Genomic DNA, 23,989 nt, shown 5'->3' with positions numbered 1-23,989 from the left:
TCCCGCACCCTGGCACCGGGCAGGCAACACACCATGCGAGACTCCCAATCCGGCTTGCAAAGGATACTATCTGTCCCCCTAATTATAGAATCCCCTATAACCACTACTTGTCTTTTTGCTCCCCCCTCTTGAATGACCTTCTGCACCATGGTGCCGTGATCAGCTGGCTCATCCTGTCCAGAGCCCTTTTCCTCATCTGAACAGGGAGCAAGAATCTCGTACCTGTTGGACAAGGTCAAGGGCTGAGGCTCCTGTACTCCTGAACTCAGGTTCACCCTACCTGCCTCACTTACGGTCACACTCTGATGTCCCTGATCACTAACTGGATGTGAATTACTTAATCTCCCAGGTGTGACTGCCTCCTGAAATAAAGTGTCTAGGTAACTCTCCCCCTCCCGGATGCGCCGCAGTGTTTGAAGCTCAGATTCCAGATCATCAACTCTGATCCGGAGTTCTTCCAGCAACCAACACTTGCTGCAGATGTGGTCACTGCCATTCACAATGGGATCATCCAGCTCCCACATCATACAGCAACAGCACATCACCTGCCCAGCCATCTCTGCTTAGTTAATTACTTTATTACTTTGTACAGGTTTGAGTTAAAATACTTTCTGATACCTCTCTGCTATAATCTTTTTCTAAAAACCAATTAATATATAAACAAAAAAAAAGTATTGTTTTAACCAGACACTGATAAAGAAATAGGAAATCCTTACCCTAAAAAAAACTAAAAAATTGAACCTGAACTCCTTGGAGTTTAGAAGAATGAGTTACAAGCTTACAAGATTCTCAGGGTACTTAGCAGGATACATGCAGAGAGTTTGTTTTTCTTTGTTGGAGAGTCTAGGACAAGAGGACATTATCTCTGAATAAGAAGTCACCCAATTAAGAAAGAGATGAGGAGGAATTTCTTCCCTCACAGGGTAGTGAGTCTGTGGAATTCTGTTGAGGCTAAGTTGTTAAGCATTTTTAAGGCTGAGATAGAGATAGCGAGGTTTTTAATTGGTAAGGAAATCAAGACTTATTACTAAAGATGGGAAAGTGATGTTGAGGATGACCAGATCAGTCATGATCACATTGAATGACAAAATGGTCATAATGAGCTCTTCTGCTCTGACATCTTATGGTATTATAGATGCTCACACAACACTTTGGTCAGAGGGTTAGCTCAACACTAAACAATAAATACTAAAACCTTTTTACACAGGACTTTATTGTCCATCCCTAGTTGCCCTGGAGAAGGTGGTGGTGAGCTGCCTTCTTGAACCACTGCTGTCCATGTGGAGTAGGAACTTTTACAGTACTGATGGAGAATGTGTTCCAGGATTTTGACCCAGCGAATACAAGGAATTATGATAAATTTCCTCATCAGGATGGTGAGTGGCCTGGATGAGAATTTGCAGGTGGCTACTGCCCTTGTCTTTCTAGACACAAATAGTTGTAGGTTTGGAAGGTGCTGCGTAGGGATCTTTGGTGAAATTCTGCTGTATATCTTGTAGATGGTACCCACTGTTGCTCCCTGTACATTGATGGTGGAGAGAGAAGATGCTGAAATGGGTGTCTTTACCTGCCCTGTGTTCCTACTCAATGCTACTCCAGCACTAGATGATGAGAAGGCTGCTGACCTTCCCGGAGAGAGACTGCAGATGGCTTTGGAGGACAACCCTGAATGACTGTGGGCCTAGAGAACCTTACTTCAGACTGTAACTCCTTGTGAGGACTGTCGTAGGGGAGGCTGTCTAGTACATAGGCATCAGCAAGGGCTTTGATGGAGTACATGACAGGGGTGAGAGCACACAAGCTGTCAGCTAGATGACATTTATGTGCTGTGGAGCTAATGCCCCTCCTTTGGAGCCTCAGCAATCCTGGTAACCGGTTGGAGCACAGATTGTTGGATTGTGACCAGACCCTCCAAGCTGCTGTGAGTATTGGATTACTATACCCACAGTTTGACCCTGAATAGTCCCAAGCTGGGCTCATATCATTCCACCTTTGCTGCCAGCCAATGAGACTGGAATCAAGATAGACTGACCCAGGAGAAGGCAAATTCAAGAGCAACCCTCAGGTTTTGACTTTAAAATCACCCTATTCATTATTCATTAATACTAAATATTGCCACACACAGTAATCATTGATATACAAGGCTCTAATGTTATTAAGACCATTTTGTGTATGTATTGCCATTTTTTAACACTTATCCTGTTCTCTGCAACTAACTCCGCCCACACGGTGCTACTTATCGTCCAGTGAAGAGGACGTCCTAAAGTCCTTGAACAGCATGTGTGAAAACAAACCTGGATCTCAAAAATTCCATCGAAGTGTCCATTTGCAACATTAATGAATTGGGGAACTTTCGCATGTGCTGTAGTAGTCATTAAATACACAGCCACAAATTTGGAACCATAGCCTGGTGATGAAGGAATACTCCCTACAACCAGTCCAAGTCTAATAGAGTGCTAATTGGTTTGTCCTTCTTGATGTTCCTGTTGGCTGCATGATTTATACCCCCATCCCAGACCTTAACCTGATACTGTTGGAAACTGACCAACCCCTTCATCTGCTCTGGGCCAAAAATCCCCTATCCCTGCTCCGATATCAAAACCCATCCCCCTGCTCTCCACCCAAATCCCTTTCCCCAGCTCCCAAACCAAACCCCCTTCCCCACTCCCAACCCGAACCCCCTCCCCTTCCTCCTGACCCAAACGCCTCCCCTTCCTCCCGACCCAAGCCCACTCCCCCTGCTCCCGACCCAAACCCCCTCCCCCACTCCCGACCCGAACCCCCTCCCCCACTCCCAACCCGAATCCCCTCTCCTTCCTCCCAATCCAAACCCCCTCCCCTTCCTCCCAATCCAAATCGACTCCCCCTACTCCAGACTCAAACCCATTCCCCTTGCTGTAGACACAAACTTCCTCCCCTTGCTCCCAACCCATAGCTGAAACATGGCTGATAAGTGTCCAAGGAACAGGAAGTAAGCTGCAGTTGTCAGGTAACTGTTCTGACTGGCAAGTTGGACATTGTTGCATCTCATAGGGCAATTTATAACACTTTTCATAGTATTCTTATTGTACAAATGCATATGACAATAAATTCTAACTCTAATTCTTCATTTCTATCCAATGTCTTAGTGAAGGGAAAATGCATTTAACAGAGGTTAAATAAACTAATAATGAGATATTAACACATTCTAATGCATGCAAATAGGCCTCGCTCCACACACAATCAAGAACCTCGTCTCACTGTTCAACACTTGGTTGGGCGATGGGTATTTTTGCTCTCAACATTGAGAAGCTACTCACTGTCATCTAACTTCCCCAGCTTTCTCACTAATGCTTACATCATCCAGTATCTGCAAAGATTCTGCCCATTCTTTGCACGTCCATCCTGTCAAGAAGCCTTAGAACCTCATGTGTTTGAATAAAGTCATCTCTTTCTCCTTTAAATTCCTATGGATACAAGCCAAGTCTGGCCCAGCCTTCCTTGCAAGGCAAACCACCCATTTCAGGCATCACTCTAGTAGACATCCTGAACTGCTTCCAAGACATTTATATCCCTCCTTAAATAAGGAGACATGATTTGGAGATGCCGGTGTTGGACTGGGGTGTACAAAGTTAAAAATCACACAACACCAGGTTATAGTCCAACAGGTTTAATTGGAAGCACACTAGCTTCCAATTGGAAGCGACACTCCTTCATCAGATGATAGTGGAGGGCTCAATCGTAACACAGAATTTATAGCAAAAATTTACAGTGTGATGTAACTGAAATTATACTTGCAGAGTTACATTGTACTTTGCTCAAAAACTGCATGCATTCATGTAGAACTCTGAGCTCAAAAACTGCATGAATTTATGTAAAACTCTGTTATCTCACTTTTTAGATTAGAATCAATCTAAACATCATGGCATAGACAGAGAACACAGGAGGCTAACACCTTCAACATATTGTCTAGCTATCACCATTGTTAACAGCTAACCCAAGAATGCAACTTTAAATAAAAGTTTTTGTGATTTACACATGAAAGAAGTGAAACTATCATTGTATTCTAACAGATGAAAGGCTTAACAGACAATCAATTTTTCAATGTATAATTTCAGTTACATCACACTGTAAATTTTTGCTATAAATTCTGTGTTACGATCGAGCCCTCCACAATCACCTGATGAAGGAGCGGTGCTCCGAAAGCTAGTGTGCTTCCAATTAAACCTGTTGGACTATAACCTGGTGCTGTGTGATTTTTAACTAAATAAGGAGACAAATACATAATTAATACTTAACTAATCTATCTGGGGATATGCAAAGCCCACTCCTAAAATTATCTATATTTCTAATTAGACAATGAGGTATCTAACGAGGTCAACCCCTGAACCTTTGGGTCACATCATGAAGTGTCGGTTCACAAATGGGTTTCCTTCAGTCTGGTCTTGCTGATTGGGTCATGAAAAAGAGATACGATCTTGTAGTAGCAGCAACAAACCAGGAGGCCAACATGCTTGGAATAAAACCATAAAGCTGCAGATTATGAGAAAATTCCAGGAAATCTAAAATGATTTCGATGGATATTTGAAGGTGAGCAAAAATCCTGAAGAATTTTTACTGTGATTATCACAGCCTGGTGACTCTAACTCCCTACTTGATCCCTTGTTCGAGCTTGGGCACTAATCTCCCAGGCACACTCCATGGGTACTGACCACACACAGGCAGGCGCACACACAAACACACACGCACACACACACACGCACGTGCGCACACACACACACGTGTGCACACACAAACACACACACACACGTGCGCACACACAAACACACACAGGCACGCGCGCACACAAACACACACATGCGCACACACACACATAACCATATACACACATGCATGTGCGCGCACACACAATCATGCACACACACAAGCGCGCCCATACATACACAACCTCACACACATGCATGCATGCGTGCGCACACAAACAATCATGTACACACACACATTCACACACACACGCACAACCTCACACGCATGCGCACATACTCGCACACACACATACATACACAGATGCTGACATCTAACATGTCAGTCTCTAAGGAGCCTATGGCACGTCTCGGATCCACTTATAAGACACTTCAGTGCCGTATCTTAAGCTGCCCCAGGAACTATCATTAAACATTAGCATTAATACTCTCAGTGAGGATGCTGTGCATTTAGGGGCATGCACTCAGCTCATGGACTGGACCAGGCTGCAGGTCAGGTCTTGTCCATTGGCTCTCACTTACCCTGAGCACACCTGGATACACACAGTATCCAGGCCACAACTTGCTTTCTTTCACTTTCCCATTGACCAGAGATATTCGACCCATGGACTGGTGTTTTAATGTGTTATTTAGCACAGACATGAAGCCAGGAAGCTTGTCATAGTTGTCAGCAGATCTCAGTCCAGTCACGTGAGATTGCCTTCATTTAGGGGCCCTGGAACAGTAAGTCAACTAGTCCAGGGACTTGGACGTAGTCAATCAACCACTCAAGGTGGAGAGAGTCAGTATCGTCTCCACGTAAGGAGCTGAATGTTGGGCAGACCAGCGTGTTGACTCTTTCCTCCTATTGGGGTTTCTTTTTGCCCTGGAATAAGAGAGAGGCAAATATTAAAGTGAATGACACAGCTGTTACTTTTGGTGCATGTGGGACAGGTTCTGAGTGAACGTGCAGGTAGTGCAGTGAGTATGCAGGGTTAGTACTGTTAGGATGGGTGACAGGAAGTGAGGAAGGTGTTGCAGGAAATAATGAGTGGTGAAGCATGAGCTTTGGTGGGAGGTGGGTGCAGCAGCAGAGAGAGAGTGATGGTGAGGTATTTGGAAAGGATGTGGTGGTACCTAACGCTGGTGGAGTGGGGAAGATCATTGCTCCTCTTCCTACAATGCTGGACACTCTTCCAGATGGCTGAGAGTCCTCACTGTTCAGTGCAGCAGCCTTGCACCGAGTTATATGGTCTGTTGTTGTGACCTGCTGTACTGGTCTTAGGTTATTCTGTCTCTCCACCACCCCATCCAGCAGAATCTCCTTGCCCTGCCTGCAAAGTGAACAGCTGAATATTTGTCTGCCATGCCTGGGGCAAGTATATCAGGGATCCTGTCTGGGAGTTCCACACGGGCAGTGCTTGTCTGGGTATCCAACAGACTTTTAAAGGTGGCATCAGCAGCACAGATACTGGTCAATTCTCAGATATTCCTTGGACAGCATGTTGCTCAGTAGCAGTAATGTGTGCTAACTGCAAGATGTACTGCAGAAGTCCATTCTCAGACAGCACCTTCCAAACACATGACCACGTCTATCTTGAAGGACAAGGGCAGCAGATACATGGGAACACTCCATCTGCAAGTTCCCCTCCAAACCACTCACCATCCTGACTTGGAAATATATCGCCATTTCTTCCCGGTGGCTGGGTCAAAATCCAGAAATTCCCTCCCTAAGGGCTTTGCTTGTCAACCTACAGCAGGGGGACTGCAGCAGTTCAACAAGACATCTCACCACCTCCTCCTCAAGGCAACTAGCAATGGCAATAAACTACTGGGCCAGGCAGCAATCTCCATATTCTATGAGTGAATAAAAAATAAGAACAGGTCAGAAACTAGTGGTGAATAACTCGACTCCTGTCTTACCAAGCTCCATCTACATTCAAGTGACCAATCCTCAAGATGGTCAACACCATCCAGAGCAAAGCAATCAGTAGATGGCATCTCATCCACCACCTTCAACTTTCACTCCCTTCATCACCAGCACACAGTAACAGCAGTGTGTATATCTACAAGATGCACTGCAATAATTCAACATACCTCTGTCATTACCACCTTACAAACTTGCAACCTCTACCATCTGGAAGGACGAGGACAGCAGATGAATGGGAACATCACCCCCTACATATTGCATTCCAAACCACACACTAACCTGCTTGCGACAATATTGTCATCACTGTCAGTGTGTCAAAATCCTGGAACTCCATTTCTCAAAGCACTGTGGGTCTGCCTACAAACAAGGACTGCAATGGATCATGAAGACAACTCATCACAAACTTCCCAAGGACAATTAGAAAGGGGCAATGGCTTATCCTGTAATGTTCAGATTCTGAGAATTAATTTCAATATAATATCCATAAAACCTAATCCTTAAAACATAATCAAAGCATTTTCTAAAGTCTTTGTCCTTTCATCTATTGTAGGCATCACTGGCAAGGCCAGCATTCATTCCCTGTACCAAATTCATTGTTTGCTTCACCATTTCCGAAGATAGTTAAGAGTCAACCACACTGCTGTTGGTCTGGAGTCACATGTGGACCAAACTGATAAAAGATCAGGTTTCCTTTGCTGAAGGAGAATTGTGAACCAATTGAGTTTTTGCAGGAAACTGATGGTGTCACGGTCCCTAATTTCTGATAAGCTTTCAATTCCAGACATTTTAATTGCATTTCAAGTCCTCAAATGACTGTGGATGGATTTGAACCCATGGCCCCCAGTGCATCATTCTGGGATTCTTGGTTATTAGGTAACAGTGGAGAAAGTGAGGTCTGCAGATGCTGGAGATCAAAGTTGAAACTTTATTGCTGGAACAGCACAGCAGGTCAGGCAGCATCCAGGGAACAGGAGATTCGACGTTTCGGGCACAGGCCCTTCTTCAGGAATGAGCAGAGAGTGTTCAGCAGGAGAAGATAAAAGGTAGGGAGGAGGGACTTGGAGGAGGGGAGTTGGAAATGTGATAGGTGGAAAGAGGTCAAGGTGAGGGTGATAGGTCGGAGTAGGATGGAGGCGGAGAGGTCAAGAAGAAGACTGCAGGTCAGGAAGGCGGTGCCAGGCTGGAAGGATCCGGCTGAGACAAGGTGGGGGGAGGGGGGATGAAGAAACTGGTGAAGTCCAAGTTCATCCCCTGCGGTTGGAGGGTTCCCAGTCGGAAGATAAGACGCTCCTCCTCCGACCGTCGGGTTGTTGTGGTTTGGCGGTGGATGAGTCCAATGACCTGCATATCCTCGGGCGGTGGATGAGTCCAATGACCTGCATATCCGCCGCATCTGCTCCCAGGAGGACCAGTTCAAAATACGTACAACACAGATGGCCTCCTTCTTCAAGGACCGCAATTTCCCCCCCGACGTGGTCGACGGTGCCCTCCACCGCATCTCCTCCACTTCCCGCTCCTCCGCCCTTGAGCCCCGCCCCTCCAACCGCCACCAGGACAGAACCCCACTGGTCCTCACCTACCACCCCACCAATCTCCATGTACAGCGCATCATCCGCCATCACTTCCGCCACCTCCAAACAGACCCCAGCACCAAGTATATATTTCCCTCCCCTCCCCTATCAGCTTTCCGTAGAGACCACTCCCTCCGCGACTCCCTTGTCAGATCCACACCCCCCACCGACCCAACCACCACTCCCGGCACCTTCCCTTGCAACCGCAGGAGGTGCAACACTTGCGCCCACACCTCCCCCCTCACTTCTCTCCAAGGCCCCAAGGGAAACTTCCATATCCGCCACAGATTCACCTGCACCTCCACCCACATCATCTACTGCATCCGCTGCAGCCGGTGTGGCCTCCTCTATATTGGGGAGACAGGCCGCCTACTTGCGGAGCGATTCAGAGAGCACCTCTGGGCCACCCGGACGAACCAACCCAACCAACCTGTGGCACAGCATTTCAACTCCCCCTCCCACTCCACCGAGGATATGCAGGTCATTGGACTCATCCACCGCCAAACCACAACAACCCGACGGTCGGAGGAGGAGCGTCTTATCTTCCGACTGGGAACCCTCCAACCGCAGGGGATGAACTTGGACTTCACCAGTTTCTTCATCCCCCCTCCCCCCACCTTGTCTCAGCCGGATCCTTCCAGCCCGGCACCGCCTTCCTGACCTGCAGTCTTCTTCTTGACCTCTCCGCCTCCATCCTACTCCGACCTATCACCCTCACCTTGACCTCTTTCCACCTATCACATTTCCAACTCCCCTCCTCCAAGTCCCTCCTCCCTACCTTTTATCTTCTCCTGCTGAACACTCTCTGCTCATTCCTGAAGAAGGGCCTGTGCCCGAAACGTCGAATCTCCTGTTCCCTGGATGCTGCCTGACCTGCTGTGCTGTTCCAGCAATAAAGTTTCAACTATTAGGTAACAGTACCTCCCCAAAACTATTTAAGTAATTAGATGAATCTCTTACAACTCTGTACAAGAAGTAAAACTGGTGTTATTCAATTATTACAAGCCAATAGTTTTGATAATGTCTTCCACGCTATGTGTTATAATATGATGCAAACTCTAATTAACTGTGAACAGGCCATCTGCTACTTATAGATGGCAGATAATCTTATAGAAAAATGCCATTTGGCAACAACAAACAAATCATTGACCTCTTACTAACTGCAGCTAGACTTACCCATTGTGCTACAAAATGATTCAAGAACTTTTGGTGTCCAAAACGTCTGCCGTAACTAAATTATCAGCATTTGGTAGCATTCAAATTGATCTGATCTTCAACCTAAATGTGTGTCTATGTTGTGTGTTAAACGTCACTGAAGGTTCGCCATTTTTGCTTGCCGTTCCTTTCAGTCAGTCCTCCTTCTCTAATCTTGGTTGCTAAATATGTCCATCTCCAAATCTCCAAATCATTGCTAAATATGGTTTGTGTTATCCAAACTAATTTCGAGCATAATATTTATTTACATCCCTTGCTAAGTTTTATAGTTAATATAAATATAGAATGAGCTGAGATATCTGGAGAGCTCATTTCACGCAGAGATTTTTTAGCACTTCAAATGAAAAAGAGAAAAAAGGTTCATTTCCAGTACTTCTCTTGATCATCAAGAAATATCCAAGTGCTTTTGTTTTGACTTCATTTATTGTAGTCACATGCACCGAGATACAGTGAGAAGCTTTGTTTTTCAGGCAGTACAGGCAGATCATAACACACAAGGACATACAGATCATAGGGTGTTTCGACAGAGTGAGGCATGCAAAGTTATGGCTGCACAGGAGGTGCACAAAAGCAAGATCAACATTAGATTTGAGACTTGAGAAGTCCATTCAGCAGTCTAATAATCATGTGGAAGAAGCTGTCCCTGAACCTGTTGGTACATGCGTTAAAGATTCTGTATCTTCTGCCTGATGAGAGAGGTTAGAAGAGAGTATAACTGGGACGAGAGGGGTCTATGATGATGTTGGCAACCTTTCCTCAGCAACGTGAAGTGTAGGTGGAGTCCATGGATAGGTGGTTGGCTTGCATGATGGCCTGGGCTGTGTTGACAATTCTCTGTAGTTTCTTATGGTCCTGGGCAGTTGCCATACCAGTCCGTGATGCACTCAGATAGAATGCTTTCTATGGTGCATCTGTAAAAGTTGCTGAGGATCCTTATGGACATGCTGAATTACCTGAGCCTCCAGAAGAAGAAGAGGAATTGCTGTGCCTTCTTGACTGTCATATCTATGAGGAAGGTCCAGGACAGATTCATGGTTATCGTCAGTCCTAGGAACTTGACACTCTTGACCCTCTCCACCTCAGCTCCATTGCTGTCGATAGGGGAGTATCCACCTCCTTTCTTCCTGAAGTCAATGATCAATTCTTTAGCTTTGGTGTCATTGAGGGAGAGATTGTTATCTTTGCACCATAACACCAAGCATTTTATCTCCTTCCTGTATTCTGACTCATCAGTGTTTGATATGTGACTTACTATGGTGGTGTCGATAGTGAAATAACTGCACAGAGGCTGATATCCCATCATCAAGTCAGCCTTTATTTATTTGTGTTACTGTACAGTGGCTATGGCCAGTCAGCCTGGAGTCAGTTGCCTGAACTGAAGAGATTCTCACCTCCTGGTTAGTTCAGTCATTTGGGACTTACCCGATTGGCCTAGATTAACAGCCCCAATCTATGACCTCCCAATCAATGAGGTCAACCTGGTTCCAATTGCTACAATAAGCAAACTTGTGGATCACTTTCAGATGAAATCGTGCCAATGACATACGTTTTCCAGTGTTGTTCATAATGTAAGCAGCAGAGGATCCATGTTTTACACAGCAAGTTCCCACAAATATCTGTCGGTAATGAACAGTCAGTTTTTAGTGACTTGGTTGAGTGAGAAATGTCGACGAGGGGATAACTACAGGGAGGAGACAGTGGGCACTGCAGATGCTGGAGCTCAGAGTTGAGAGTGTGGTGCTGGAAAAGCACAGCAGGTCAGGCAGCATCCGAGGAGCAGGAAAATCGACATTTTGGGCATAAGCCTGATGCCAGCATTGAGGGAAAGATTGACTCTCGACACTCTCAACAGGGGATAACTACACTACTTTTCTACTTATTGGTGCCCTCGGATCTATTTTACTCACCCAAGAGGGCAAATTGGACCTCAGTTAATGTCTTATCTGAAAGATGTCATCTTCAATAGGGCAGCATTCCCTTTGCACTGCACCGCAGTGTTGCTTTTGATATTGAGCTGAAACCCTGGAAAAGGCCTTAAACCTGAAACCTTGTGAATCAGATGTAAGAGAGTTACCAAGTTAACCTGACTGAGACGTGAAACAAATTACTATTAATGCTGCAGGAGACCTGATTCTCTTCATTACAACCATCACGACATCCGTTGACGTTTTGAAGAAGGGTCAATGACCTGAAGCTCTGCTTTTTCTTTACGAGTGCTGCCAGACCCACTGAGTTTCTCCAGAAATGTCTGATTTTGTTCCTTTGAATTTCGCTTTGTGGAAACTTGATCTTTAATTTCTGTCAGCTTCACATGAGTTTCTCTTCTTTTCCACTTGCTCCTCCCTACGTTTTCGACAGTGCATACTCCATTTCACCTCTTTCTCTTCCGAGTAAGAATCATATTTGACTTGAAATATTAACTCTGTTTCTCTCTCCACAGATGCTGCCACACTTGCTGAGTCTCTCCAACATGTTCTGTTTTTATTTCAAATTTTTAGCACCTGTAGTACATTTTGACAGTGGTTTCCTCTGGAATAAGCCACACGTTTTTTTGTAACAAAGACAGAAGTTGCTGGAAAAGTAAAGCAGGTCTAGCAACATCTGTGGAGAGAAATCAGAGTTAACGTTTTGGGGCCGGTGACCCTTCCTCAGATCATACCTGATACGTTAACTGTGATTTATATTCACAGATGCTGTCACATCTGTTGAGTTTTTCCAGCAACTTTTGTTTTTGTTTCAGATGTACAGCATCCACAGTTCTTTCAGTTTTCACTCATACTTTATGATGAGTGTGGATTCCAAAATTTGGAGGTTGGGGGGGGGGGGGTGTAAGTGAGTGGTGGTGTTGGTGTGTGTGTTACCTGTATTTACGTATGTGTGTGTATATTATAGATGCTTTTGTCTGAGTGTTGATCTGTGTGTTTCTGTGTCTGTGTATGTGCTGATATTATGGCATATAAAAGTTAGTTTGGACTTTGGATGATGTATCTTATCATCACTGAGATCTTCTGGATAATCTTTGGAAACTGCAAGTAGAATTTTTCTCAATTCCCCCTTAATTAGCCCAGGATTGCTTTGAAATAGGTTTGTTTTTCCCAGGGAAAGTTAGTAGCGAAGAACCCAACAAGGTCATGATACTTATTTGCTTTCTAACACTATCCATCTTTTTGGGGTTTTTTTCTACATTTCCTTATGATCAGCAATGCCACCTGAGTGCATTTATTCTGATCGTCTTCACTGCTTTCATCCAGCTTTCCATTGTGTCCATTTCATATCTAGCCTTTTACAGAGAGAAGCAAAATCTCAAGGTGATTCTGTGAAAAATGCAGGCCAAGTCAAAGAAGGAATTGCCAGATGGCTAATCAAAAACTTGATCTGTGTTTTATACCCACCTGTGGTTTGCAGTTTGGTTATATCTAGGAATGAAGTTCATATAAATTGCAGAAATCTGGGTGCCTGAACATGTGACTTTTTATTGGATACGTCCTTCTATCTAGGTACTGAACAAGACTTTGTGGAAAGTTCTCAGAAGGAGTGACCAGTGAATGCTGGAGAAACTCTGCAGATCTGACAATAAAAACAGAGAGAGAAGCCAAGTTTACGTTTCAAGTCCGCTATGACTCTTCCTCAGAAATCCGTCTTCAGAACGATCTTCCATTATTTTCCATAGTCACATGATCTTGCATCATTGATAATGTAGACTATGTTATTTATAAATTATCACAACCCCAAGTTGGGGACATTTTAAAAAGAGATTTAGTGAAGAGAGAGAGCTGGTAAGGTGGAAATGGTGAGAAAGAGAATATCAAAGTCTGTGGCCTAATGAGCTGAAGGCATGGTCACCAGCAGTGGAGGTGAAGGCAATATGGCCATACAAAAAACCCTAACTGGATTAACAGAGCCAGTGCAGAGGTTGTGAGGCCAGAGAGGATTACAGGAGTGAGGACACCTCAAGAGAAAGTGAGGACTGCAGATGCTGGAGATCAGAGTTAAGAGTGTGATGCTGGAAAAGCACAGCCGGTCAGGCAGCATCCGAGGCACAGGAGAGTTGACGTTTCGGGCCAAGGACACGCAGGACCCGGGCCTCCTCCATCGGCAAACCCTTACCACCTGACACCTGGAGGAAGAATGCCTCATATTCCACCTTCGGACCCTGCAACCACACAGGATCAATGTGGATTTCAACTCCTTCCTCCTTTCCCCTCCCCACAAATTATCCCAGTTCCAAGCTTCCAACTCAGCACCACCGTCCTGCTCTGTCCATCACCTTTCCTATCTATCTGGTCTACCCTCCTCTCCGACCTATCACCTTCTCCCTCACCTTCATCTACCTATCGCATTCTCAGCTACCTTACCCCCAACCTCACCCCTGCCCTCCCATTTATCTCTCAGCCCCCCGGCCCACAAGTCTCATTCCTCATGGAAGGCTGACGCCAGAAACATCGATTCTCATGCTCCTCAGAGCTGTGCTTTTCCAGCACCACACTCTCGACTGAGGACAGCTCAAGCCATGAAAGAATAATAATGTTCTACTTATCATTTTACATTCAAAATGTTAAAGATCCAGGAGCCAATGTAGATCAGCAAGCACAACAGTGGTGAGGAAGCAACATGTACTGTAAGGATAGGGTGCAGGCAACAGAGTTTTGGGTGAGCTGTATTTTTTGGAGACTAGAGAAGGGGAGAGTTTTGGAATAGTCGAATCTGGAGTCAAAAAAGCCCGATACAAAGGATTTGCAAGCAGATGAACTGAGGAAGAGGTGATTGCTATGTTATGGAAATGGCAATAGAGTTAAGAAATTTGCTTCAAGTTCAAATTAGACAAGGTTGCCATCAATCTGGTTCAGCGTGAGACAGTGATCGGTGAGGTTGGAGGTGGTGTCATGGGTAAGGTACTGTTTCCGAGTGTTAACTGGAGGAAATTGAAACTATTCAGGGCCAGGGTTAAGTAAGCTGCCCAGCAACCCTGAGAGAGTGAAGGAGTGAAGTCCTTTTGTCATCAGAGTATTCATGGAAGAGGATCATGTGCCTGCAGATACTGTTGCCACAGGGCAATATGTAGATGAAGAAGAGGGGTCAAGGCTGATTCCTTGAAAAACTCGAGAGACTACTTGCAATGATGGGAAAGGAATGTTTGACAACTTGTGTCATACCACAGGGATAAAAGATGCGGTCAATTATAGTATAACCATCACAGAAAAAAATTATAAAGCACCAACGCGAGAGATCGCACATCAGATTTCTCTTGTCTACAAAACTAAATGCTCACTGGATAAACTCACTGAGCCAACCTTAGAGCTTGGAACATAAATATTATCAGTTAGCTGTGTAAACCTCTAATACCAATAGTTTATTGCTAATGCTCCTTGAATTAGTAGAACATTTGAATTTTCCATTCAAAGAAAAGCTATACCTTTTCATGATTGGATTTTTTTTAGCCAAAGCAGATTGAACTGTACATTTGATGGTCAAATCACTTCTGTCTATTTTGTGGTTATGTGGAAGCTGAAATTCACCTACTTTATTTCCATCTGATTATCTCTTAGTGATAGTTAATGTGTTACCTTGCAAGTCCTGTATTATCCAGAATCTTGTGAACTAAAGTCACTCCCTTTCTAAAAATGAACTGATCTTAAGTAAGCGAATTTCAAAGACCTTCGAAGAGAAACATTAGGGAATGAGACCAGAAGCATAGGCTGTAACCACTAATTAAATATACTACAGCTAATGCTTATATTTTCAATAATCCTTAGATATTTTCCTTTCTCTTTTATCAAAAAGTCTTTATAATCAAGAGTATTTCTAAAAAAATCCCCCTCATGTTTTGACAGACAACTTAATCGCTACAGAAACCTCGGGTCTCCAATTACCTCAGGTGAGGAAATGGATGAAGAAAAATAACAGGAATGATTGGTTCAAGTAAAACCATAAATCCCTTGATCTGGATATGATACCGTTGATTCACTATAAAGGCAAATTCAGTTTCTGATAATTTGAGCATTGCTGATGCACTGTAACTGGAAGAACATCTCCGTTACATGCACATAGATAAAGGTATTTTGACTTTCTTTTTAAGAAGTGCTAAACAATAATAGCATGCTCTATATTTAACTTCAAGTTCTTTAAAATATATATTTGTCTTCAGATATGGAAAATCTTACTATGTGGCTATAAATGAATAACATTTGATTTTAAGGAATTTAAGAAAGCAAAGAAGAAATGACGTGTTTTGTAGTGAGGGATTTGACTGCAGAAGCACACTGGTCGCTGAAATACAACTAATTATTAGTTTTATAATATTGGCTAAACAAGTATTGAATTTCTGTATTGTGTGGGAAGTATTATGGTTTAATGTACTAGGTCTGTATGAATAATTGTCATTCAATATCAACAGATTCTGTAAGGAAGCTTCGTCCTGTGTTTGAGCATATGAAAATGTTAATTCATAATCAAAGGAGCCTGTTAAAGGTCTTATTATTTGTATTAATTGGAAACATGTTCCTTTTTTTTCAGGTAAACTTTATGTTCCAAATTATGGTGACCAGGATTTTTGTAATATACATATTTATCTTTTTACTAAGCTGGATGTCTGTCCAATCACTGAACAGATGTCAGTTAACTAATATCACAATTTCAGTGGAGAAGGAAGAATGTGGGTACTGTGGCATGGTCAATGCAACTTGGTGCGCTGGTTACTGCTTCACTAAGGTGAGGAACCTCATATCAATATTGATAAGTTATCAGTTTTGTGCATTTGATATTCTGCATCAAAGTGGTCAAAATCTATGCTGCACCTGCAGGAACAAATGATCAATCTTTGTAAATTAAATAACTTGCAACCGGGACTGCTGAAATTCCAAAAGACAGATACCAGAATATTTAAAACAAAACACAGGAGGTCTGTCCCTATTAAAAATGAAATGGTACATTTAACATACTGATGTCCAAAACTCCTCTGTTAATGGATGCTGACTCATTTACATAATGTTACAAACATTTTCTGGTTTTGTAATCATCTGAGACTTTAAGCAAAGACATAACTCAAAATTGCATGTAGACTGATACAGACTGTATAGTGTGTTAGCATGGATTACAAAATGGGACAGACATGGATAGTTCAATTAGCCATAATCAAATTATCTAATTTATGGGCGGCATGGTGGCACAGTGGTTAGCACTGCTACCTCACAGCGCCAGAGACCCGGGTTCAATTCCCGCCTCAGGCGACTGACTGTGTGGAGTTTGCACGTTCTCCCCGTGTCTGCATGGGTTTCCTCCGGGTGCTCCGGTTTCCTCCCACAGTCCAAAGATGTACAGGTCAGGTGAATTGGCCATGCCAAATTGCCCGTAGTGTTAGGTAAGGGGTAAATGTAGGGATATGGGTGGGTTGAGCTTCGGCAGGGCGGTGTGGACTTGTTGGGCCGAAGGGCCTGTTTCCACACTGTAAGTAATCTAATCTAATCTAATGAACGAGCAAATATTCTGATATGTATTTCCTGTTCTATTGCTTAATTGATAGTTGCATCACAGTCCTTACATTTTTTCCAACTTTTTGTTTTAGGATCCAGTCAGCAAGAATTCTTTGGCGTCCATCTATCAAGATATTTGCAGCTACAAAGAAATTATCTATGAAACAATAACCATTCCAAACTGCCCTGCCAATGTTGACCCTTACTACACATACCCTGTTGCTATAAGCTGTCAATGTGGAATGTGTAACACTGAAACCACTGATTGTACAGTTTCAGCTCTGGAACCGACACACTGCTCCTTGACACCATAAAGGGCAAATCACATTAATAGAGCAGCGACAACATCCTTTCCATTCAGTGGGTTCACAGAAAAGGCACTTGATGCACTGTCCTGGTATTCTAACCCAATCTGGGAACAATAACAACTATATTAATCAATGTAGAAAAAACTTAATATTGAGTAGTTCTGAAAATGTTTCTTTTAATTTATGTGCTTGCTAATTGTAAGACGTGTATAAGTTATGTGTTGCCTTATTTTAGTACATTTTTATGAAGTTTAATGAAAGGAATGAACCATTGACAAAAGTTTTAAAGCAACATGTTTCTGGCTGTAAGTAGCAATTCTCTGTTTTGACATACATGCTGGTTTTGTATGATCTGTTCAAAAAACTATAATGTAATTTATATGGACCCACAAATAAAGAATATATGTTGACTACTGAAATAAATACCAGCTTGTTCATTGATATCTTTTTTTAATCTTAGCTATTCCTTCTTATATCAGATTTCATGCTCTAACAAAATTTTATGCAAACACTTTTCTCCATCTTCCTCATGCCAATTTTAAATTAATGGGTGAGTCATCACTGGCTGTCTAGCCAGAAGCAATTCAATTGAATTTGTCGGAGGCCTGTCTATCACCAAAGTATTATTGGCTCTCTTTCATTGGATGCACTAGCAACATGTCCTGGTAGTTTGAGAGTGTCTGCCTGGACACAAGGGAAGCTGATAATGAGATAAATACTGCAGCTATTGGAAAGAGAAACTCAAGAATGCTGGAAATGGTCAGGCAGCATCTGTGGGCATAATCATAAAGGATTGCAGCCTTCCCACTCTGTCTCCACTCTCCCTCAGGCTGCTGTGATGTGGCAGGCATTTTTTGAGTGTCTGAACATAGAAACTCAAAAGGGAAGTTTGGTGTAAGGGAAGAGGGTTCCATCTTTAAAAGGTACCTCTTCATATCACATAGCGGGACAATGGTGCATTGAGAGGTCAGATGGGGCCATAAGGCATGTGCCGTCATCCTCAATGCTATCAGTTGCATCTGGTACCCAGCAGTTCCTTTGCAACCTGTTTTAGTATAAACCTTTTTGTTATAAATTCTCGATATGGTCCTTCTCCACAGCTACCTGATGAAAGAGCCACGCTCTGAAAGCTAGTGCTTCCAATTAAACCTGTTGGACTATAACCTGGTCTTGTATGATTTTGAACTTTGTCCACCCCAGCCCAACACCGACTCCTCCACACCACAGTATAAACTTGTCAGCTTTGCATGATGCTTAATTTAGACTTCCCAGAAACTTTCAGATAACTTTTGTTAACAGAATATATATGATGGTAAAGCTACAGAGCAGCATGCTCTGTGTGCTTTGCAGGTTCTGATCTTCCAGCAGAAACCTACTTCATGATTACCAAAGCCACCATTACATCATAGTATGCCACAGTATCCCATCTACACCTGAATTAAACACTATCTGTACATCTCCTCCATGTACATTCTCACATTCCAACAATATTAACTAAAAGCATCTATTATCTTATTGATTGAAACATTTCATTCAGATTATTCCTGTTTAACTGAATGCATTTTCAAACCCCAGCACTCTTTCCAAATGTCCACTGTTTTTAAAGTGACATGAGGCTGTTAGAGTTCTCCCTGATTTGGTAATTGAAATTGTGATCATTCTGAAATTGACCTATCAGTACTTGAAGCTAAAAGAGTAAGTCTACAGAAAATATTCCTAAACTCATTGTCCTGAAATGAATGGTTTCCAATGTGCTCCCTCATCAGGATGAAGACATTGGACACCCGGTGAGAGTGTACCACGTCTGGCTTGACTGGATGCAGATTTGATTTATCCTTTTCACGATGTCTTCTGCTGAAGAGTGGACTTTACAAGGAAACACTGCTGCATGCTGAAATTGCAGCATTGAAGGGGGACTGTGTGTTACCAACATTCTCCTGCAGTTAGCAGTAGGAAATCATTTGGACGTTCTTACACCATATTCTCAAGTCGAAGATGAGGAAAGGAGTGAAGCATGAGGAAGACCACAGAAGTTACATTCAGTTCTTCTAAAGACTCACACGTGGCCCATGCCCATGAGCGATCAATAGTCACAGATTCGACCATAACACGATATGAAATAGGAGCAGGAGTAGGCCATTTGGCCCCTCGAGCCTGCTCCATCATTCAATAGGATCAAGGCTGATCCGACATTCCTCGCATCCACTTTTCTGCCTTTTCCCTATAACCTTTGACCACTGGCTAATCAACAATTTATCTAGAACATAGAACATAGAACAATACAGCACAGAACAGGCCTTCGGCCCTCGATGTTGCGCTGATCTTGGACTTTTCTCAACTCGTCCCCCTACATTATCCCAAAACCATCCATGTGCCTATCTAAGGATTGTTTAAATCCCCCTAATGTGGCTGAGTTGACTACCTTAACAGGTAGGGCATTCCACGCCCTTACCACTCTCTGTGTAAAGAACTTGCCTCTGACATCAGTCTTAAATCTATCACCCCTCAACTTGTAGTTATACCCTCTCGTACAAGCTGTCATCATCATCCAAGGAAAAAGTCTTTCTCTGTCTACCCTGTCTAATCCTCTGATCATCTTGTATGTCTCTATCAAATTCCTCCTCAGCCTTCTTCTTTCTAATGAGAAAAGATCCAAGTCTCTCAGCCTTTCCTCATAAGGCCTTCCCTCCAGACCAGGCAACATCCTGGTAAATCTCCTCTGCACCTTTTCCAATGATTCCACATCCTTTCTGTAATGGGGTGACCAGAACTGTACACAATATTCCAAGTGTGGCCACACCAGCGTTTTGTATAGTTGCAGCATGATATTGTGGTTCTGGAAGTCAATCCCTCTACCAATGGAACCTAACACACCGTATGCCTTCTTAACAACATAATCCACCTGGATGGCAACTTCCAGGAAACTATGCACATGTACTCCAAGATCCCTCTGCACATACACACTACCAAGAATCTTTCCATTGACCCAGTACTCTGCCATCCTGTTATTCTTCCCAAAGTGCATCACCTCACATTTAGCTGCATTGAACTCCATTTGCCACCTCTCAGCCCAATTCTGCAGTTTATCCAAGTCCCCCTGCAACCTGTAACATTCTTCCAAACTGCCCACTATTCCACCGACTTTCGTGTCATCTGCGAATTTACTAATCCATCCACCTATGCCTGCGTCTAAGTCATTTATAAAAATGACTAACAGCAGTTGTCCCAAAACAAACCCTTATGGCACACCAATAGTAACTGGACTCCAGGCTGAATATTTTCCATCAACCACCATTCGCTGCCTTCTTCCAGAAAGCCAGTTTCTAATCCAACCTGCTAAATCACCCTCAAACCCATGCCTCTGCATTTTCTCCATCAGCCTACCATGTAGAAACTTATCAAAGGCTTTACTGAAGTCCAAGTATACCATGTCAACTGCCCTACCCTCATCTACATGCTTGGTCACCTTCCCAAAAAAATGAAGTTTGTGAGACACGGCCTGCCCTTGACGAAACCATGTTGACTATCTGAAATCAAATTGTTGCTTGCTTGATGATTATAAATCTTATCTCTTATAATCCTTTCCAAAACCTTTCCTACAACAGAAGTAAGGCTCACTGGTCTATAATTACCTGGGTCATCTCTACTGCCCTTCTTGAACAAGGGTACCACATTTGCAATCCTCCAGTCTTCTGGTACTAAACACGTAGACAATGACGACTCAAATATCAAAGCCAAAGGCTCTGCTATCTCTTCCCTAGCTTCCCAGAGAATCCTTGGATAAATCCCATCCGGCAAAGGGGACTTATCTACTTTCACTCCTTCTAGAATTGTTAACACCTGTGCATAACTAACCTCAATCCTTCCTAGTCTAATATTTTGTACCTCATTCTTCTCCTGTACAATATTCTCCTTTTCCTGAGTGAACACCGATGAGAAATATTCAGTTAGCACCTCTCCGATCTCTACAGGGTCCACACTCAACTCCCCACTTCTGTCTTTGACTGGCCCTATTCTTACCTTAATCATCCTTTTATTCCTCACATACCTGTAGAAAGCTTTAGGGTTCTCCTTTATTCTATTTGCTAAAGACTGCTTGTGTCCTCTCTTTGCTCTTCTTAACTCTCTCTTTAAATCCTTCCGAGCTGATCTGTAACTCTCCCTCACCTGATCTGTACCATCTTGCCTCATGAACACATAAGCCTCCTACTTCTTCTTAAGAAGAGATGCAATTTCTGTAGTAAACCACGATTCCCTTACCTTATCACTTCCTCCCTGCCTGACAGGGACTTATCTATCAAGAACAATATCTGTTCCTTAAACCAGCTCCAAGTTTTGATTGTCTGCATCCCCTGCATTTTGCTATCCCATTCTATGCATCCTAATTCTTGCCTAATTGCATTATAATTGCCCTTGCCCCATTGATAACTCTTGACCTGTGGCATGTACTGATCCTTTTCCATCGCTAAACTAAACATAACTGAATTATGGTCATTCTCTCCAAAGTGCTCACCTACAACTAAATCAAACACCTGGCCTAGTTCATTACCAAGCACGAGATCCAGTGTGGCCTCCCCTCTTGTCAGCCCTTCGGCATACTGTGTCAGGAAACCCTCCTGTACACATTGGACAAAAACTGATCCATCAGACGTACTAGAGCTATAACATTTCCAATCAATGTTGGGGATGTTAAAGTCCCCCATCTATCATCCTTAAATATCCACAAGGGCTTTGTCCCCACAGACATTTGTGATTAGGAATTCCAAAGAGTCATAATCTTCTGAAAGAAGAAATTCCTTCTCACCTCAGCCTTAAATTAACACCTTTATATTCTGACACTATGCCCTCTGGTCCTAGGCTATCCCATCAGAGGAAGCATCCTCTTAGCATTTAATTATCAAGTCCTTTAACAATCCTATATGCTTCAATGAGATCACCTCTCATTCTTCTAAATTTCAATGAGTCGAGTCCCAGGGTGCAGTTTTTGCTCATAAGACAATCCTTCCATACCAGGGATCATCCTAGTGAATCTTCTCTGAACTACCTTCAATTAAATGATATTTTTCCTTAAAGAAGGGGTTCAAAACTGCTCACAGTGCCCCAGATGTGGTCTCACCAGCACTTTATCAAGTTGCAGTAAGACTTTCCTACATTTATATTCCAGCCCCCTTGAAAAAAGAGCCCACATTCCATTCATCTTCCTGATTACCTGCTACACTTGTGTGTTAACTTCTTGTGTTTTGTGGACGAGGACCCCCAGGTCCCTTTGTTTTGCAAGTTTCTGCAGTTTTTTTTCCATTTCAATGATATTTTATTCTTTTGTTCTCCCTTCCAAAATGTACAACTTTGCATTTTCGCACATTATACACCATTTGCTAACCTTTGCCCACATACTTAACCTCACCTAAATTGTATCCCTCTCACAACCTGTCTATCCACTGATCTTAGTACCATTGCAAATTTGGCTATATACATTCACTTCCTTCCTCATGTATACAGTAAGCAGCTCAGTACCAGCATTGACCCCTGTGGAACGCCACTGGTCACAGGTTACCATCATGAAAATGAACCCCATATCCCACTTGCTATTTCATGCCCGTTAGCCAACTCTCTAACCATGCCAACATACTATCTCCTTTGAAGAATTAGGGGATGTCAAAGAAACATATACCATTCTAATCGGACTGATATGGGAAGTATGTTCCCAACACTGGGGAAGCCCAGAACTAGGCATCACAGAACTAGGGTTCTCAGAATGAGGAGTAGGCCATTCAGGATCGAGATGTGGAAGAATTTCTTCACTCAACTCAGAGAGTTGTGATCCTGTGGAATTCTCTCTCACAGGAAGCTGTTGGGGCCAACTCATTATGTATATTCAAGAGGGAGCTGAACATGGCCCTTGTGGCTAAAGGGATCAAGGGTATGGAGAGAAAGCGGGAATGAGATACTGAGAGCTCATGATCAGCCATGATCTTACTGAATGGTGGTGCAGGCTGGAAGGGTCACATGACTCACTCCTGCATGTATTTTGTACATTGCTATGTTTCTCCAACACCATGGGCTCTTATCTTATGAACTAACCTTTGTGAGGTATCTTGTGAAGTACCTTCTGGAAGTCTAAAACAACAAATCACTTGTTTCCCATCTATCCACTCTGGCTGAGACTGCCTGCAAAAACTCCAATATATTAGTCAGAGTCGTGCTGACCTCTTCCATTAGATTATGGTTTTCTGCATGTTCTGCCACTACATCCTTAATGATTGATTCCAATACTTTTCCAACAATAGATGGTAGCCTCATTGACTTTTATCTACTTGCTTATTGCCTTCCTCCCCTTTTGAATAGGGATATTACAGTAGCATTTTTCCAATCCTCTCAGAATCCAAGGATTTTAGGAAAATGACAACCACTGCACTATTTCTGTCGCAACCTCTTTTGGGATCCTAGGATGCAAACCATCACAACCGGGGGACTTACCCATTTTTAGTCCCATTTGTTTAATATCACTTCTCTAGTGTTGGTGTTGGTATTTAATCATCCTCTGATTTCTTTAGCATTAATAGCATGTTCAAAGGATCTTCCACTGTGAAGACTGATACCTGTTTAAGTCCGTCACCAGTTTCCCACATTTGTATCCCCAGATTCATTTTCAATGGGTGCGATGTTCACTTTGACCTCCCTCTTCCATTTTATATATTTAAAGAAGATCTAATTGTCAGGTTTTTTTTATTCTGCACCAGTTTGCCCTCAGTTTTTCTTTGCCTTTATTACCTTT

At 43.1% G+C, this 23,989-nt stretch overlaps 1 protein-coding gene across 6 annotated transcripts in view; it reads left to right on the top strand.

The window, feature by feature from the left end:
• The window catches only part of LOC122557643 (follitropin subunit beta-like), a 104,401-nt gene extending 86,770 nt beyond the window's left edge, over window positions 1-17,631 (top strand). For 2 of the 6 annotated variants that reach the window (XM_087996298.1, XM_087996297.1), the window contains exons 5-7: window positions 15,269-15,491; window positions 15,951-16,145; window positions 16,999-17,631. In XM_087996298.1, coding sequence (XP_087852424.1) covers window positions 15,960-16,145; window positions 16,999-17,220 — 408 coding nt within the window. In that variant the 5' untranslated portion in view covers window positions 15,269-15,491; window positions 15,951-15,959 and the 3' untranslated portion in view covers window positions 17,221-17,631. Of the gene's footprint in view, window positions 1-15,268; window positions 15,492-15,950; window positions 16,146-16,998 lie in introns of those variants that run through there. The other 4 variants (XR_015760100.1, XM_087996294.1, XM_087996302.1 and 1 more) reach the window with 3 other exon arrangements.
• Window positions 17,632-23,989: the final 6,358 nt, after the last annotated feature.

The sequence above is a fragment of the Chiloscyllium plagiosum genome, unplaced genomic scaffold, assembly GCF_037043375.1.
Source record: "Chiloscyllium plagiosum isolate Xiang-an unplaced genomic scaffold, Cpla_swu_hap1 HiC_scaffold_18, whole genome shotgun sequence".
Lineage (NCBI taxonomy): Eukaryota > Metazoa > Chordata > Chondrichthyes > Orectolobiformes > Hemiscylliidae > Chiloscyllium > Chiloscyllium plagiosum.
The sequence above is the reverse complement of the archived record's forward strand: the minus strand, read 5'-3'. Positions and strand labels throughout refer to the sequence as shown.